At 36.5% G+C, this 15,398-nt stretch overlaps 1 protein-coding gene across 4 annotated transcripts in view; it reads right to left on the reverse strand.

Annotated features, from left to right (window-relative positions):
• dgkd (diacylglycerol kinase delta) overlaps positions 1 to 15,398 on the reverse strand; it is a 91,115-nt gene that overhangs the window by 38,104 nt on the left and 37,613 nt on the right. For all 4 annotated transcript variants that reach the window (XM_062976406.1, XM_062976405.1, XM_062976408.1 and 1 more), the window contains 7 exons: positions 7,988 to 8,092; positions 6,541 to 6,673; positions 5,144 to 5,250; positions 4,755 to 4,880; positions 3,589 to 3,691; positions 2,677 to 2,839; positions 263 to 371 (listed from right to left, as the gene is read on the reverse strand). In XM_062976406.1, coding sequence (XP_062832476.1) covers positions 263 to 371; positions 2,677 to 2,839; positions 3,589 to 3,691; positions 4,755 to 4,880; positions 5,144 to 5,250; positions 6,541 to 6,673; positions 7,988 to 8,092 — 846 coding nt within the window. The remainder of the gene's footprint in view (positions 1 to 262; positions 372 to 2,676; positions 2,840 to 3,588; positions 3,692 to 4,754; positions 4,881 to 5,143; positions 5,251 to 6,540; positions 6,674 to 7,987; positions 8,093 to 15,398) is intronic.

A 15,398-nucleotide genomic window follows, 5' to 3' on the forward strand; every position in this document is an offset into this window, starting at 1 on the left:
TTATTATGTAGACAGTTATTATGTAGACAGAATCTCAGTTCCCATGCACACATTCAGGATTAGTGGTTACTGCAGTTCATTGTAAATGAGAAATAATAACCTGAAAAACCCCACCTTGCCGTTTAAACTTTAATATACTTTCAGACACATATTTGTATTTTATTTTTCTATGCAAAATTATATTTCATATGAATCCATTTTGCTTTTTATTATCCTTTACAAATAAATTCCATACACAGAAAAATATGGAACTTGAAGATACCTGTTTATGGAGACTGAGGCTGTCAATTTCAGAGAGTACCCATCCAACACTTCCATCCCCACCACAAACCAGAATTCGGAAGGTGTCGAATTTCTGGAATAAACGTAAACTGAAGAGGAGAAAATGTAGATTTATTATCAAATATGAAATTAAAAAATGGAGGTTGTTTTTTCCATTTGAATCTACTACTTTTTTTTTATAAGAATGAAGACTGAAATTACTTTTCAGATTAATCTGAATGGACATGTTCGAAATCACAGCAAATCAATATTCCATGGAATCATGGCTTGTTAAAGATGAGCAGTATCTTGGTGCCGTCTATCTTTATTAAACAGTTCTTTAGCTTGGTTCGCTCCCCAAAAGCCAAGTAATAAACTGCACATACAGTCTGGAAAACTCACAGCAACCCTGTGATTCCGGCCATGAAAGCCTTCAACAACACATTGCACAGCAAAAGCCAGATTAATGATCTTGCTCAGTAGGAAATAGCCAGAGTCCTATTAGGACTGCTCATCTCTAATAACAACGCACCTGTCTATGATTTGTTCAGTGTCAGAACGGATGATCACACTGGCTTTTCAACAACAAGTTGCAATTTTCTTGAATTGTTAAGTTCAGTGACACAATTGACAAGTAATGCCACACAGACTCAAGATTTTTTGGTATTGAAGCGTTAATTTTTGTTTTGTTTTTAAATATATATATTCTCTTTTCAGAACTACACATATTATTTAATATACGAACAAAAGATTTTAAGAAGTTTTCTGAAAGATGCTAAAATGTTACTGCAGTAGATTTGAATGGGTTGAACTAATGCATATACATCATATAACTATGCAACGGTCAAGCATTTGGTTTGCAAACAGAAGAACCCAACTTCAATTTCCAGTTTATCTATCAGCTAGCAGGTGATGTGAAAGAATCCTTAGAAAGCATAGCCAGACAGAGTACTAAGATAAACTGACAACTGTTATGACAAAGTATATAGCTCCTTCCTAAATCTTATGTAAGGAATAGGCAATGTGAAGCTGCATTTCCCTTTCTAGGAATCTACAGTCCCCTGATGCTGTATTAAGTACTGTCTGTTATTTCTACTAACGGAAATGTTAGAGCACGTACAAAATGCACATTTGCTTCCCAGACAATCATGCTCCTGAATACCTCTTGGGATCACAATTCTCCCAAGAAACATCAACTCTTTATGTGCCAGGCTTCTCAACAGAATGGTTGTGCTTTTAGATGAAGTGGCACCTGTGGCAGTAGAACCAAGTTGGGGTGTGAAAATGACCCAGGGGAGGGGGGGGAGCTCATTTGGCCTGTGCACTGACCACCTCCAATTTCAATCATGTTCCAAAAACACAAATGCTAACAAAAGATTCTCCCAGACAGGAAGCAGCTGAAACGCCATTCAATGCTAATCAAAGCCAATTTCAACATTCACAATTGCTTCAAGCAGACAAGAGTATATTCTCCCACCCTGCACATTCCACAAATATATAAACTCTACTTGTCTAGTTTCCAACAAACCTCACAACCTCTGATGATGCCTGCCCTAGATGTAGGTGAAATGTCAGGAGAGAATGCTTCTGGAACATGGCCATACAGCCCAGAAAACTCAGAGCAACCCAGTGATTCCAGCCATGAAAGCCTTCGACAACACAAATGTGTTATTTTAAAACACTCACAGATTGAGCATTGCTTTGAAGCAAGTCAAAAACAACAGTTCTAAAGACACTATAACCTATTGCCCTCTAAATTTACCTATAAAATAAAATATACTCCTGGATACCTTGCTTAGAACAGTAAGACAATATTTTTAACTCAAAGAATGTTTCTGGAAATATTTTTTTCCTGTCAGGAGCAACTTGAGAAACTGCAAGTTGCTTCTGGTGTGAGAGAATTGGCTATCTGCAAGGACATTGCCCAGGGTATGCCCTGATGTTTGATGTTTTACCCTTCTATGGGAGGCTACTCTCATGTTTCCACATGGGGAGCTGGAGCTGACAGATGGGAGCTCACCCGCTCTCCCTGGATTCGAACCACCGTCCTGTCAATCAGCAGTCCTGCTGGTACAAGGGTTTAACCCAATGCGCCACAGGGGGCTCATCTGGATATATGAAAGTAAATGAATATGGATTCATGGAATACATCAACCTCCAGATTAAAGAATATTCATCACAGTTCAGAAGTGTACACCCAGAAGTGTATACCTTATTTCTCACAATTTGAATCGAGTGGGCCTACTAGAGACATTATATTACCCAGGTACACCAGATAAAAGTTTTATTTTAAGACTACAAAAATGTGGTGATTTTATCTGTCACTAATGTGGAAGAACTGGGTGGCTTTAGAAACAGAATGTACTTGTTTCTTTATGATTGGCAGGCATCATCCAGGAAAAGAACATATCTTACCCGAGGTGAGGCCCTCCATTCATGAGATCAAAGACCTGTGCGGGATTCAGCAGTTGTTTGAATCTTCGTAGGAATTTTACACCCTGGTTGTCTCCACTTTTTGAGTTGACAAATACTAGCAAAGGGCTTGTGCAAGAAGGGGGACATGTGGCTTTCCAGAAACCTAAGTAGAAAAAGCAAAAGCAGAGAGGCATGAAGTTATCCTATTAGAGGATGACATTCTTCAGTGTACTAGTAATATTTAGGCAACATACTATGCTGAACAACAGAGTAGTTTTATATATTATAAATATGAAGTATTTTGGTTAAATAAGATAGAAAATACAAGTGGAATGAGCCATAAATCATTGCAACATGCAAGATTTTATTCAAGATTCCAACTATCTATGCTCCTTTAAAAATATTTAACTGCATTATTTCTGAAAATTTGCTATCCAGCTTCCTCCTCACTCCTAACAGTCAACCAGTATTTAACAACTATTGAGCATGCTAATTCCTCAATAGAAAAAAATTGGGTTCGCTATTTAATGTTCTACAGCCTTAAAAGAATATTCTGTAAACTTCAGTACTGCTTCAAGAAGCCTCTTGTGTAGAAATTAATGCTATTTGGCTATGGAAAGATCCACGCTCAGAGAATGAGCTCATCTTTAGTATACAAGGTATATTGAGCACTACAATATTATCCAGAATACTTATAATAATTTAAATTGTATCATTGTGTATAACTCTTTGATTTCTGCAAATTTACAGCCCAGTATTCTTGCAAGATTAACAAAACATAAAGTGCAATGGGAGGGGAAGGGAAGCTGTTATCAAATTCATGCCACTAGTCTTATTAAAATGGGAGCCTTCCTAGATTACAAAACAGGAAAAGTGTGAAGACACCACTAAAACCCTTTAATTGATACTTACCATCTGAATCAATGCTGTTGAGAGCTGTAGGAGGGATGACAGATACCTTACAAAGGCCTAGGGGGCATTTGGTTGGTAACAAATCTCTACATGAGGTATGTACCTGGAACAATGACATTACAACAGTTAAGTTTTCTAAGCATCCTTTTATTAGTACAGAATTATTTTGCTACCATTCAGCCATTTTAAAGATTGAGATTTTTAAAAACTTGAAAGGATCTAGGAACACAAGGTTCACAAAGTTCGTTTAAATAATTTATGTTTTGGAGTACAGTATATGTAGAAAATTAAGATCTAGAAACTTTAGGCTTATATTTGGGACTGGTTTGGAAGTACAAATTTTGGTTTATAACTAGATATATTTAATTAAGCTGAGTGTGAGTCGTGGGCTGTGCTGTACATTCCCATTTTGCCTCTTCCTTGCTTCTGCTTCAACTCTTATTTAAAAATCATAATTTTGTGTTATATCTGAAATAGGAAATTGCCTTTCATCCTGCATCTCCAAACTGCAATAAAAACACTGCCTTTCAATTGAAGATTAAACCAGAATTTGCTATTTCAGACATAATGTAAAACTGTGGCTTACATCAAATACGAGTGAAGTCCGAAAGCTGGGTCACAAGGAAAGTTTACGGCCACTCATTCCCACCTTATTAAAATTGTTACATGCAAAACATCCTTAGCCTTACAATGTTGGTTAGAAGACAGATCTGAATCCTCTGTTGACACATCAATCCTTACTCTTTATGTAAGTCAATTAAAGATATAATCAGTTCATGTGTCTTGCTAGACTGAATTATTAAATCAAGCAAGAACTGGCAAAAATAATTTGTTAAATTGTTAACAAGTATGACTATTAAGAATTAAACAAGAGTGGATGACATTAAATAATAAAACCATTACATAAAATGGTATTGGCAGAAACCAGAGTTTATTATTTCCCAAAGGCCCAAGGCACTTTACTTTGCTGCTATTAAATTCACACACAAATTGATTTATCTAGTGAATAGCTTTCCAGATTTCAGAAAATAAAGTTATACATTATTTGCACACTGAACAAGGCTTATGCAATCTCATAAAACTAATGAGAGGAACATTATTTGGTAAAAGCAAGTGAAAAAAAGTCTTCCCCTACCCACACACAACAAAAGAACTTTTCAACTTACCATAGCTTTGCACCAGAGACAGCGCCAGTCTTGCAAGCGCAAGACACTGCCACAGGTCTTATCGCACACTGTGCATTTGGCACTCACTGGTAGGTTTCCTTCAAGCCACTGGTGTGGCATTGAAATCTACAAAGCAAGCAAATTAGAAATGTATTTCTTTATAGCATCACTTTGAGAACCATTCAAATGTGAACAGGTATTAACAAAAGGATCTTTGCTAATTAACATTTTGCCTCTTTCACTGCTATGCTGCTGCAATGCATGCCAGAGGGGAGAGCTATTACATGTCTTACTCGTAGGCTTCTGAGAATCTTAGCAGAACTAGATAAGCAACATGCTGGTTACAACTTTGCTAAGCTTTTCCACATAAGGAATGGTATCATGCATACCCCATCTTCATCTTCAATGATATCCTTTCCAATAGAAGCTAGTGTTGTCCATTTACAGTTATTAGTTGCCCGGACAGCACATCTCTTGTGGGCTTTAAATTTGCACACTGAAAAGGCAAAAAGGGAAATAGATGAATCTGATGATTCAACATTTTAAAAAATGATAAATTTTAAAAAGATAAATTACTTTTTATTTTATTTACATACATTGACAACTTAAAGTAAAACAGAAAACAAAACAATAAACATTTTACAAACACATAACCCCACCACCATGGCCTGAACAAATATCATTTCCATTACCATAAGATTTATAAGTCAACTATTAAACAAATGTCATATCCAAAATTCCTGACCAACAAAGTTGTATTGTTTTCCTTTTTCAGTTTCTAGAACATATTTAATAAAAACTGACCAGTATAAATCAAAATCAGATCTATTAGTCCCCCCCCCCGAACACCCTCATTTCCATTGATAATTCATCATTTAAGGCTACATTCCATACCTCCCCAAAAATGACACATTATAAATATATTCTTAAGCTACTGTTTACTTTGAATAAATACATACATTACTAAAAATATTCTGGAATGACATAGTAGTCATAACACAAAATAATAATATTGGCTACCTGCAGAAAAAAACAACCTACTAATTCTTATATGGCAAGTCCTTCTTCTAGAACACTTCAAAGTAGCATTTGGGACTTCAATTTGTCTACTTCAGTGATATTACCTATCACTTTAAGGGCTTGCTGTTTGTTTGTTTTTTTGATTTTGTAAAAATGTATCTACCACTCTCCACAATTTCTGTAAGCTCCAGGGCAGCTTCTTAAGAACTCCCACAAAGTGCCACACCAAGTCAGCTCTCTTTCCATCTCATCTCAGGGGACACAAAAACTTGGCAGAGATTGTCTGAAGATGACCTTAGTACAGAGGCAGACTGATGTATGATTATGTTTACTTTTCAGAAATGAATGCGGAATCATTGAACTTCTTCAGGCAGTCCCTGAATACTAATTCCAGTCAATAGCTCAGTATATATTATTTAGCCCTAGATATTCCCAGCATGTAGTCTCTAAACATATCCATCTCATGTATCATACATATAGCCCCCAATTTGTGTAAGCTTAAAGGAATCCTGATGCAAAATAAATATCGGATTATACCCTAACAAGTTTAATTCTCTATCCCTGTTAAACTTATTTTGATATAACTCTTCCCAATTTGCATTTGTAGACAAGCTAGTGTTTTGAAACAGCCTATTTCACTTGCCAGATATAAAGGTTTGACATTGGACAATAGAAACTGGACAAAACAGTTAAAATCAAACACTGATTTTTGAATGAATACATTTATTGAATTACTAACAAACAAGCTATCACGAAGGAATGTTACCTTCGCAGGAAAGTCCATGGGATGTGACCCCAGACAATGCCTCCCGACAGACGTTGCAGTATGTTGGTCGAGCGTGAGAACAAGCGTACCAGTTATGCATCCCTGAGAAATGGTCCATACTGTACTGAGTTGACTGAAAATGAATTGACAGAAAATCTAAGATGATCTTCCTAAGATACATCAAAATACAGTAAATGCAAGACACAATTTTTAAGTAGATGCTTTGCAGCAATACTAACTAGGGAAGAATAGAGGAACAGGAATACCATGCTATAGAAGTGTTCGGCAGGGGGTGAACAATGAATTGAAATCTATAGCTTGCAACAAAATAGTAGAGTACAAAGATAATACGTAAAATATAGTACAGGTTGAGTATCCCTTATCGGAAATGCTTGCTATCAGAAGTGTTTTGAACTTGGTTGGGTTTTTTGGGGAATATTTGTTATTTAATGAGGTAATTTGTAGATTTGTAGATAAGACACAAGTCTAAGTACAAATTCATTTAAGTTACATATTTACCCTTATACATATTTACCTTATACCATGTAAAGACCTACCTCTTCTGGCAGGCCTACCCAGACAGTCCTTAAACATGAATTTTAAGTGTCCTTTGTTTGATATCTGTTGTGTGTGTTTTAGTATGTATTTTGTAGATACATGTTTGGTTTGTAACTTTTATGGAGGTACATTTCAGTGTGCGTATTTGTAGGGTTTTTGCTGTGCTTATATATTTTAATTATTTTGTAACCCGGCATACAACTACATCTTTTTCTCAAGGCAGTTACAAAAGTAAAAGAACAAGTAAAACAAAGAAATTAGCTCAAAATAGGCTTACAGTTAAAAAGTCAGCAATACATATAACCATAACATGTAACTTTGTAAAATTAAATTTTATTTTATTCCTTTAGCAGAGAGTTTGGTTTTATTTAATTCTTTTGTACTGCTCTTATGTATGTTTGATAGTACTAAATGCATCTTCTAAAGCAGTCCTGTTGTAGTGGGAGAAGACAAATTTATGACAGAAGAACTGCCACTTCTTAAGCCTTGCTGACCTTTTTCTCTTAGTCCTTTCCAAAATTTTACTGGCATTATTTTTTCCTTTTATTTCTACTCATACTGGCCTCAGTTCAAATGGAATGAAAATAATAATACCCAACTCCAGTGTTCTGGAGTGTTCTCTTCATCTATGTTCAATGGCAGTGAGTAGAAAATGCTCTTTCACTGAATAATACCTAGATCTTGGAAACACAGATTTTTGAATTGTTAACCTCAATTTTCTGCCACCCTGGGCACAGTTAATGTTGACTGGGTATCCTGAAAGCTAAAGCCCAAACAAGAAAAATTTCCACTCTTTGATCATACTATGGAAACCTATAGGAATTCTTCACAATATATATGTTGCATACTAGCATGAAGAATCAATCTATACCTATCCCTAGCCAGTTACCTCAAAATGCTCACGGTTTTGTACAGTTTTCAATGCTGCAATCCAGTCTTCCATTTCTTTTCTATTATCAGCACACAAAATGAGCTTCCGACATGGAGTAATAACCTGTAAAGGAAGAGAATAATGTACATTTCTGTGAGATTACAGGATAGAGTTAGGAAGGATAGAGTGTGGCCACCAAGATGATGTTGGGCAACATCTCTCGTCGGTCCCACCCAGCATGGTCAATGTTTTGGGATGACAGAAATTGCAATCAAACCAAAGATTCCCCATCTCTGTTCAAAACAGAAAGGAAAATGACAAAGGATGTTTGCTAGATTAGAGTATGAGTTTCTACTAAAATCAAGCTTCTTTACAAGATACTTAAAAAACTAAAGTAACTTATTCTGCCATAAATACCATTAAGAAAGAAATTGAGGACTTCCTAGATGACAACTCCCTTTTTAAAACAAACATTGATTTCTATTCTAGTCCTAAAAAAGTATTTCTATTGCATATCTTCACACATACACACAACTATCACCACTACACAATTGGATTGCCTTGCTGTAGACATTTATCTCTTCTTCTTTTTCAAATAAAGGAATACTATACATACATTTCTACTCTGTAAAACTAAATCTGCTATAGTGTTTAAGCAAACGTGTGCACACAGGCTAGCTATGTGGTTTGTGGAGATTACAAAAAACTGAATGTCCTCCAAATACCACCATGACCATTTGTTCTCACATATGAAAAGAAGTAATGGTAATGGTTTGAATAGGCAAATAAACACTTCAAGAAATCCATAAATTGTATCTTGTGCACTTTACCTATGTCTTTAATTTTGTTTATTTGGCTGCATAAGTGTTATAAGCCATGTACTGCGTCAATCAGCCCGTATAATCTACATTGAAGTTACCCTGCAAATGTACTGGAGGACTTCAAAAACCATAACCACAAACCCTCAATGTATCACTATTTTAGGTGATAAATGCTAAAACAAACAAAAATAAATAAAACAGTCAACCAGTGATCTTTTTACCTCATATACTGTACCCTTTTTGAACAGCAACATTTTATTCATAACAGAATAACCTTTATGCTGTCTGATTTCTGACATTTTATAAATTATTTTTTAAAAAAATATTTAGAATATTTAAGTGTTAAAATAAGTGTTCCTTTAAAAACTGGCTGGAATTTACCAAGAGACAGAACTCAGCATTTATTGAGAAAGTATTATGTGTTTAGTAGAACCACTAAACTGGTTAGTATCTGTGCCCCTCCCACAAAGTTATCCATTTCAAACAATGTATACTAGCATTTCATGGGTTTCTTTACAGAAACATGGTCTCCCTAGGCCTTTGTAAGATTGGGAACTCCAGATTATTATACATGTCTTAGGCAAAGTCACTTTCTTTTTTAGATACCATCACAATACGATTCTCTGTCTTTAAGATGTATCTTTGAGATTTATCATTTCAATATAAATATTTAATAATAATGTAATGTATTATCGTTACTGGTTTTTTTTTATTTGCATAGCACTATTGATATAAAACAAGCAAAATCAGTCAATCCCACCAGAGATACGCTATTTAAAATATTTGGACCATATATATTTGTGCATAAGTCAACCGCATACATATGTTAAGGACAGGTTTGTTGGCAAAAATGATGGATTTTGATATGGTCTGTGGATATGACCTCTGGCTGCTGCCATCGTTTTCCTGTTCAGGCATTCAAAAAGACCTGGTATAAAGCTAGATGTTTATAACATTGGTTGTTTTACCAGTGTCTTTCCTGTTTTTCTCCTGGGATGGACTGCCTTAACTTGGTGGTTTATTCACAAATAAGAAACTTCCCACCTTGTCTCGACTGCTGCTGCTGCAGATGGTGCCATCAACCTCTCCTTAGCCAGTGAGGCTCCATACTTGCACTCTTGTTCTAACTCAGTGGTTCTCAACCTGTGGATCCCCAGGTGTTTTGGCCTACAATTCCCAGAAATCCCAGCCAGTTTACCAGGTGTTAGGATTTCTGAGAGTTGAAGGCCAAAACATCTGGGGACCCACAGGCTGAGAACCACTGTTCTAACTCTTCTCTGGCTCTAGCAGCAGTGGTGCACTCCTCTCCTCTGACTCCTAGGTGGTAGGATGACATGTAGAGTTGCTCCAGAGCCACCCCACTGCTGCTATGGAACCTGGATGTCACCATTACAGCCAGCCCTTTAACCCATCATGACCATCTTGCCACCCAGAAACTGGAAGAACGAAGCATGCCACTGCTGCTGCTACCAGAGTCAGAGAAAAATCCAGAAGAGGAGTAGGAACACTGGACCTTACCAAACAAGGAAGGATAGCAGCAGTGTCAGCAGTAGGTGAGATGGCAGGCAGCCTGGGAAAGAGTGACCTTCTATTTTCATACTTGTAAGTAAACCACCTCTTTTCTTTTCCAAGCAGTCCAGAGAGAAAGAGAAGAACTGATTAAGCATAGTCTCCCTCTAGTTTCTCTGCCATGGTAAGGAAGCACCAAAGAGATGCTGCCTCAGAGAGGCATTCTGAAAGGCCAGAAGCGGTGCCATGAGAGGAACTCACATTGACCTATAAATTACATTGACTCAGATTTTTTGGTGTTGATTTTTTTTTGTCAGTAAATTCAGATTTATACATATTTAAATGTACACTCGCAGAGAGAAATAATAAATTATAAAAGTGTGTAATACAATTGTAAAACAAATTATTCAGATAAAATACAAAAAAATACAACGTACTGCAATATTTATTTATTTTATTTATTTCCAGTATTTCTACCTCGCCCTTCTCCCCGAGGGGACTCAGGGTGGCTTACACAACTGGTAGGATCACTACCAGTACATCATAATACAATACAATAAGAATAAAACAGTTAAAATAGTTAAATAACATAGTAAAATACAATATATAAAAGATTTAACACAGTGCAACACCGAATATATATGCCAATCATCCATCAGACCTTGTGCAAAAGCCTTAATCCAATCCATGTCAATGCTGAGTTCATTCATTAAACGCTTGCGCACATAGCCAGGTCTTCAACTTCTTTCTAAATCCCAGAAGGGATGGAGCCTGTCACTGGGGAGGGAGTTCCACAGCCGAGGAGCCACCACCGAGAAGGCCCTGTCTCTCATCCCCACCAGCCACGCTTGTGAGGCAGGTGGGATTGAGAGCAGGGCCTCCCCGGATGATCTTAAGGTTCTCGTGGGCTCATAGGAGGAGAGGCGTTTGGACAGGTAAGTTGGACCAGAACCGTTTAGGGCTTTGTAGGTCAAAACCAGCACTTTAAATTGGGCCCGGTAGCATATCGGAAATATAAAGTGAACTGACCAATACATATAATCAAACCATACTATAACACTAATTTTTCCTCTCTTCTTTGGTTAATGTCGCATAGTACTAAAATGCTGCTTTAGTTTTGGTAAAATGCTTCTCATATTATAATAAACTCTTACCCACTGCTGTCTCTAGGACTTTCCCAACATTTTCCAGCCGTCTTGAAAACACTGAAATATTAACTAATCCATTTGGCCAAACATGCAATAAAGTGTTCTTTCAATGGAGTAGATGTCACAGTGACCACAAGAGACAGAAAAAACAACTAAAGGATATACAGGCTGGGTTTTAGATTAGCTTGAAATACACAGACACATACCAGGAGAAAGATGGTCTAATGATTGTGCTAAATATAGCTATTCTAATGCAGCATACTTTTAAAGAAGCCAACACTAGAGTGTGACAGCGACTGATAACTACAGTTGTTTCCTCTTTATTCACATCCTGCCTGTCCTTTGTACTTTCTCAACCGTGAACTTGCCAAAAGACTGTCATTTATTTAAAAACACTGACTTACAGGGATGTAGATATTTGATATAATAAAAAGGTATCCTGGACATAAACTGCATAAACACTAATACAGCTTAGGACTGTGTTATAAGGATCAAAATTTCATATCTCTATTTTTCACTGTCTATAAGATAAACCCTGTAATTATCAAATGAAGATCTTCTTTCTCAAAATTTACAACATGCTCCCTTAATGTGAATGTCCTCACACACTCCCTGTCCTCTTTCAAACCTGCCCACCAGAAAGGAGAAATCTAGTCCTGTGTTAAGAATGACCAGCCAATTGGAAACCTTATCTTTATTACTTCCTAACCCTCTCTGTCACTACAACTGCAAAGCAAACCCAAAATCTCAGCATTTCTGTCAATTTCATCTGCATTTGTCAATTTTATCTTCTTTGTTTTTAATCTTAAAATGTTACCTGTCTTCGTAAATGTTCTTGTCCCTTTCTCTCCCTCCTCCCCCAGACTCGTCACTCATTCTGTTTCCCTCAATCCATTGGGCTACTTGAGGAGTGGCAGGTCAGCTTTCCTAGAAATCATTTTTTAAAATTTTTTAAAAAGCTTTTATTGAGTGTGTTAATGGCATACAAGATATAAAAAAGAAAACATATAAAGATAATCAAATTAATGTAATACAGATATGCCATTCCCCCAAATCCTACCCTTCCCCCACTCGTGAATCACCACCCATGATTTCTGACACCACCCATTGTGAAACTACTATCTCAAAAAAAATCTACCCTGCATAATCTGCATTAATAAATTCCCCTTGAGAAAAGTCTATTTTTGTCTTCCTTTCTAGATATCCAAATGCAAGCCTCCATTTCCCAGCAAAGTCTTCATTGCTTCCTTCTTGAATGCCATTGGAAAGCATGTCCATTTGGATATACTCTTTTTCTCCAGTCCTTTAGCACTCTTTTTCCCCTTTCCAAGATTTTGCAATTATTATTCTTGCTGCAACGAAACTGTACTGACAGATTTCTACATCTTTTTTTTTACTGATTCCCCCCCCCCCCCTAAATATCCCTAGGAGGCACACTTCTTGAGAAAAGCTAGAATTGCTTATAAAAAGCTTTCCTAGAAACCTGAACTGTTCAGTTATAGAGGTCATTCAACATTATTTCAAGGACTTCACGTTGCCAATATCTGATCTTGAGCTACAATGGCATCAGTCTTGTTCCAGAATTCATAGCTTGAAAAACCACAAAAAGAATGGGGAAGAGACAAAGGTAGATGGGAATATGGGGAGATGGAAGTAGTTCATTCATCTGCTGATTTGCTTCCATCCAACTAGGGCAGGAAAATGAACAATAAGATTTCAGATACAGATCTGCATTGGTAATTAATTTTACTTGAAAGAATGTATATTTAAAATATGAGAAAATGGACTTCAAATGAGACTGCACATTATAACTCATATAGATCAATATACAGAGTCATCGCCTTTTGGTTATTTTAAAAACAGATTAGATAAAATGGAATAATGGGCAGAATTCAGATCAGCCTGAGAAACTACTCAACCAGTTCACAGGAAGTTTTAAACTGCGCCATCTGAGGAAGTAATGAGAGTGATATGTAATATATCTTTTAAGTCTCCAAGGTCATACACCATACTTTTATCAAAGAGACTGTTAGAGAGCTAAGAAACAGTCCCAAATATATATGTGTATCTATAAAACAGAATTTTAAAAGACATTTCTGGAGTACTGAATCAAGTTTCTAGACATTACTTTTGGTAATATGTTTAGATCAGTTATGTCTACATATAAAGTTTATATTCCATTTGTCTGTGTCTCTTTATCTCATCTGAGATTGCAGGAGAAACACTGAAACAAGGAAGCTTTCTCTAGGGAAAAAGTAATCTTCTAACCCAGGGTCAAATTCCTTTATCCATCTGGAAGTTTATTTCTGACAAGTCTGAGTTGCAACAAATCTAACATGGATTAATATGTGCAAAGGTGCAAGGAAATTAAACCTTTGCACTTTACCGCTCCATGAAACAAACAGTTGATTAAGTGATCTTGAAGTTATTGATCAAGAGCCAACAAAGAAAAGCACTGTTTGACTCAGGCCAAAAAGCTGATGCCTTAAACAACTTATTTCCTCAAGGCACTTTATGTGAATAAAAAGTCAGTTTTAAAAAGCTTTTGTTTGACTCTTTGCTCCAAGAGAGGATAAACTAAGACAATAGGTGAGAATGTAAAACATATATCTTGACAGTCGAACCAGTTGAAATAAACTACGTATCTTAAACACAAACTGATATATCAGAGTTAAATAACTGCTGGGGCATTATGTGACCATCACCCAAATGCAAAACAAAATCAATGTAACTAAAATATCCTTTTCATTTGTAATGTAAAGTGTATAGAGAACTGATCCAGACTCATGATTGGGGCGGGGGGGGGGGGGGGGGAGAGTTAAGCCAAAAGTAAATTAAAATTCCCCCCAGATCAGAGAATAAAAGGGGAAAAGAACATCAACTGGCACTACTGCAATTTTCACCTATTAAAATAAACTTGGACCAGTGCTGAATTGGGGCATCTCATGTTCACTTTCAAGAAAGAGAAAAAGATCTTTTAGTTATGCATTGCACATTTAGCACAGTACGCAGTTTAGCGCTCAAGCTTATAATGCTCTGTCCTTTCTTCTCCTGCTCTTGCTTTGTCACAAGATGAGAAGCACACATTTCTCTTTGTACATAAACACCATTTCTTTGTATAACTAAACAGAAAACATAGCTTTTTTTTCAGAACCCAGAATGTTAGTTGCTCTCTAAAGAGAAATCTTCAATAAAGCTCAATTCTGATGGTTACAATGCAAATGCTTTGGATCTCTGTTTGGATCTCTCTTGCAAATTTGTCAAATGTAAGGGGATCAGACATCATGATACAAGCAAGGCTTCTTTCCCCCTAGAGATGGAAGTGAGCCATTTTTCAGGGATAGAATGATACACGGGATCTCCTCAAACCAGCAGCTACTACACCATCAAATGTCTTTTGAAAATAATGTTTTTGCTAGTACAGAAATGAGCAATTTCCTAGAGGCGGGAAGCCACATTTGACCATCCCCAGCCCAATGTGAGGAGAAGTCATAGTGCAGGTGTCATAAAAACAGGCAAAGTATATATGTGGTTCACACAGCTATGATGCTGAACTATAGCTCAGCATTGTCCTGGACAAGACAGTATGTAGCAAAATGCTCTCCATATGTCTTGAATTCCTCCAAAATTCTAGTTCATATATCATGTTTGCTGTGACTTATGAGTTGCAGCTGAAAAGATCTGGAGAGCCCCTGTTGCATAAGACATTTGGGTATTTTCTCTTGTTAGGTGGAATGTTTTAACTGTTTTACATTGTTCTTATTGTAGTAAACCACCTGAAGCACTTGATTCTGGAAGGTGGTATAGCTTTAAATAACAAATGAATGAAGACATCCATTACTTGTTATAGGAAACTGTACACCAAGATTCTTATTCAAAATCTTACTTTCAAATAAAAAGTTAAATGTATAGCTTTAAAATTTAGGGGGGCACAGGTCTGCTGTTATTGTT

Source organism: Anolis carolinensis, chromosome 3 (assembly GCF_035594765.1).
Source record: "Anolis carolinensis isolate JA03-04 chromosome 3, rAnoCar3.1.pri, whole genome shotgun sequence".
Taxonomy (NCBI): Eukaryota; Metazoa; Chordata; class Lepidosauria; order Squamata; family Dactyloidae; genus Anolis; species Anolis carolinensis.